This window comes from Centruroides sculpturatus, unplaced genomic scaffold, assembly GCF_000671375.1.
Source record: "Centruroides sculpturatus isolate CEXI.00-Female unplaced genomic scaffold, Cexi_2.0 scaffold3, whole genome shotgun sequence".
NCBI lineage: Eukaryota > Metazoa > Arthropoda > Arachnida > Scorpiones > Buthidae > Centruroides > Centruroides sculpturatus.
In genome coordinates, this window is record NW_019384366.1 from 973,602 (window position 1) to 977,259 (window position 3,658).

Here is a 3,658-nt window from a genome sequence, read left to right on the forward strand (position 1 = left end):
CAATTTTGTTCATTACACCTGTAAAAAATTTATAATATTTTAAGTTTATATAAATTTATGTTGTTTAAAATTTCTTTATTTTAATTTTGTTTTAGAAGTAATTAATTATGAAAAATTATTTATTAACACAGCGAAATTGTAATTAAAATTTTTTTAAAATATTTATTTTATTAATTTCATTTAATCAGTGTTTAGTTTAGTAAATATAAAATCCTGTTTGATAAAATATTCATGTGATAAAACACAATTTAAAAAGAAAATTATATTTATAATACGTTAAATGATTCAAAATTATACAATAAATAGTGATTTAAGTGATATACATTATTTTGAATAATGTAATTTGTCAAATTTTTACTATATATTTTCTATAAGATATACTTAGATAAAATAAAATAGGATCGTCACTAAATCAATCATAATAAAATTTATTAATGATTTATACAGATTTATAATATTTAATTGAAAGGATAATAAAGATGCGACAAATTTGCATAAAACATAGTTTTAATGAGTACGTTTGTAAGTCTTTTTTTTAAATATTTTTCGTAATATTGCGCTTAATTAATTAATGCATAAATTAGGTATAAATAAATTATATTATAGAAATTCCATCTGGTTTGGATTCTTGATTCGTCTGAAATGGATTTAAAGGATCTATTTTTGCAGATAGTGATCGAGAAACAATCTATTGACACACTGATAAATTTTTAACGTTTAGTTATATTAAATACTATATTTATTTTATTTTCGATTTTTTATTAAGTTAATCACATTTTATACAAAAAGATGTATGTATGTATATAGAAAATAGTTTGTCTAAACATTTCTTAAATTCAATTCTTTTTTTCCCTCCTTTTTGTGTTCCCAATTTTGAGTCAGATAAACAGTGATAATGGCTTCAAGTCACGCTTTTTTTCCCTTCTTTTTGCCGGGATGATAAGGAAGTTCTAACTTGTCAGAAACCGGAGATTCGTTGCTCTGTTTGTTTGAAAAAGTTAAGAAACTCCAAAACTTTAAAAATAAAGTCGTTAAATAAATTCATTAACACACGAGCGCCAATCTAAAATACTATAGCTTAAATTCGATTTTATAGGTTTAATGCTAATTTAACGAAGACTAAAAAATTACTTCATGTAAAAGACTACATATTTTTAAATTATAAATAAAAGAAATTGCAAAATTTTGCTGAATAAGCCTTAAACTATAATTTTAAATTCGTAATCTAAATCTGGTTGGTTTATATTTGATTAAAATTATGAATTTGTATAGCATTACATAGATTTGCATTTATTCGATGTGGTATCAACAAACAGTCATTAATTATTGTGTATTATTGAGGAGAATATTAATACATATATATATATTCATATTCTTCCCAATAATATATAATAATACGAATATATTTTAATATTCGTCACATAAATACGCAATAAGTAAACTATATGAATCTTATATATGTGACAAATATTCGTATTCATGTACAGTGTATAGTATTCAAATGATTACTTATGCAAATATGAGGCAAACAAAATTTTAAAATATTCTAATTAAATTCATGATTTTGACTTGAAATTACTCGTGCAAATAAATGACAATTTCAGTATTGAAAATAAATCCAAAATTTTTATCTATTGACATAATTTATACTTATAAATTTGGAGATACATTTCCTTTGTCTCATGCATATTTTGTAGGATAACTTTTAAAACATTGCATATTTTTCACTTATAAATGATATAATGAGGTCTTAATGTTGATGTATCGATGACAATTTTTTATCGAAGGCTATTAAATTGAATTTGTTGAAAGGAATAACGTCTTCTCATCATTCATGCCATATGATTATTATTTTTTCATAGATATAAATAACATAGACTATTCAGCTATAGTTAATATCCACAAATAATAAAGTTGTCTCTGTTGCTTAATAATTTATAGAAAATATATTCTCAAGGCTATTTTTCTCATTTGGGATGCTTAACTATTTAAAAAAAAGACGTTTATAGGACTAAATCTTAAACATAATCGCAAAAATACAGAATTTTAATTATAAACTCGATAGTTTATACATTTATAAAGGCACAATAATTAAAAAACTTGTAAATCATTAACACGATATTAAATGGTTAATTATGAAAATTTCCGTAAAAATAATAAAGTGAATAGTAAAATATTCTTGCAATAACGTATACTTTATTCAAAACAATTAATTCATTTTAATGAATGTCCCTTTCCTGAAAATGCCTTAAACTTCTTCCTGATTGAATCGTCTTTTCCTTCATTTCTCCTTTTTCCGTTTGTACGAAACTCTTCATCGCTTGGTTGATGTGAGCGAATAAATTTCAACGTTCCAATTTCATAATCGAAATCAGGTATCCCTCTGGAATCATTTTCGATTAAATTAGTAAACTGTTTCTCTTCTATCGAATCGGAATCTGTTTTACAATAATCAACTGGAAAGTCGATATCAACATTTAAATTGCAATCAATTGTACAAACTGAATTCATTGGTTCAGTAGCTTTCACACATATCTCATATTCTTTGCCTTGATAATAAATTACAATATTATCTCCCATTGTTAAACAATTATATTTCAATAATGTTGTTTCAAGCACTTTCTTGAAATCAGAAATATGGAAGAATTCTTTGGTCAAAGGAAGAAATTTTACATATTTTGCAGTTGGTAACTTTACTAACGTTGCTGAAATTATATCGCCATTTTCTGCATTTAATTTTCTCATCATCCAAAAAGGAATATACATAAATTTTATATTTTCCGAAAATTCTAAAACTCCGCAATGAGTATAGCATTGATTTACTTCTTCCGATTTATTGCAAGAAAGTTTAAGAAGAATAGGATATTCTATATCAAATTCATCGTATTGTATTAATATTGTCAGTGGCAAAATAATCTTTCCGCCATATTCTTCAAGCTCTTTTCCTTCAAAATTTGATATGGAAAGACATTCGATGTTAAATGTTAATCCTTGGGGTGTGTCGTAGATAGTAATGTCTTCCATATTCGATGTATTACTAGTTGGAATTTGGCGATATCTCTAACAAATGACAATTGTTGGTAATGAATTCATTATTATGGAGTTGTAAACAATAATAAAGGAATTACAAGCATAAAGGCGGAATGTATAATGCATTTACAATAGTTAAGTTATCGCTTTCATAAATAAAATTTATATAATCTAGAGAATATCTATATTATTTTTTCGAAAATTAAAATAAGGAAGAACATATTGTTATATTATAATTATTGAAATTTTAATGTTTTTAATAGAAGAAAACAAAATATTTTTTTCCCCTGTATTTTAGTTGTATTTTATTTGAAGTAACGTAAATATTATTATCTATTTTCTTTCCTGCAACTATTAAGATTTGGATGAAATGTTGTGTAGAAATTGCAACGACGATCTATCGAGACAGAGTTAAAATGAAGTTTACTGAAAAAAGAAAGAAAATTTGAATTGAGTTTATGGCAAAAAACTTCTCAGAATTTAAGATGACAGGCTTCAATTTTGTTCATTACATTCATATTTGACTTGATCTAATTACTGTAATAAATTAGGACGATACAGGGAATTCGAACTGAATCGTCACGAGAATATAGAATATTTATTCGTGAAATCAACTGTAACACAGTTT

At 24.5% G+C, this 3,658-nt stretch overlaps 1 protein-coding gene across 1 annotated transcript; it reads right to left on the bottom strand.

Moving 5' to 3' along the window:
* Nucleotides 1-1,685: 1,685 nt before the first annotated feature.
* Nucleotides 1,686-3,074, bottom strand: LOC111642677 (ubiquitin recognition factor in ER-associated degradation protein 1-like). The gene has a single exon (XM_023389054.1). The coding sequence runs from the start codon at nt 3,022-3,024 to the stop codon at nt 2,215-2,217; it is 810 nt and encodes a 269-aa protein (XP_023244822.1). The 5' UTR covers nt 3,025-3,074; the 3' UTR covers nt 1,686-2,214.
* Nucleotides 3,075-3,658: the final 584 nt, after the last annotated feature.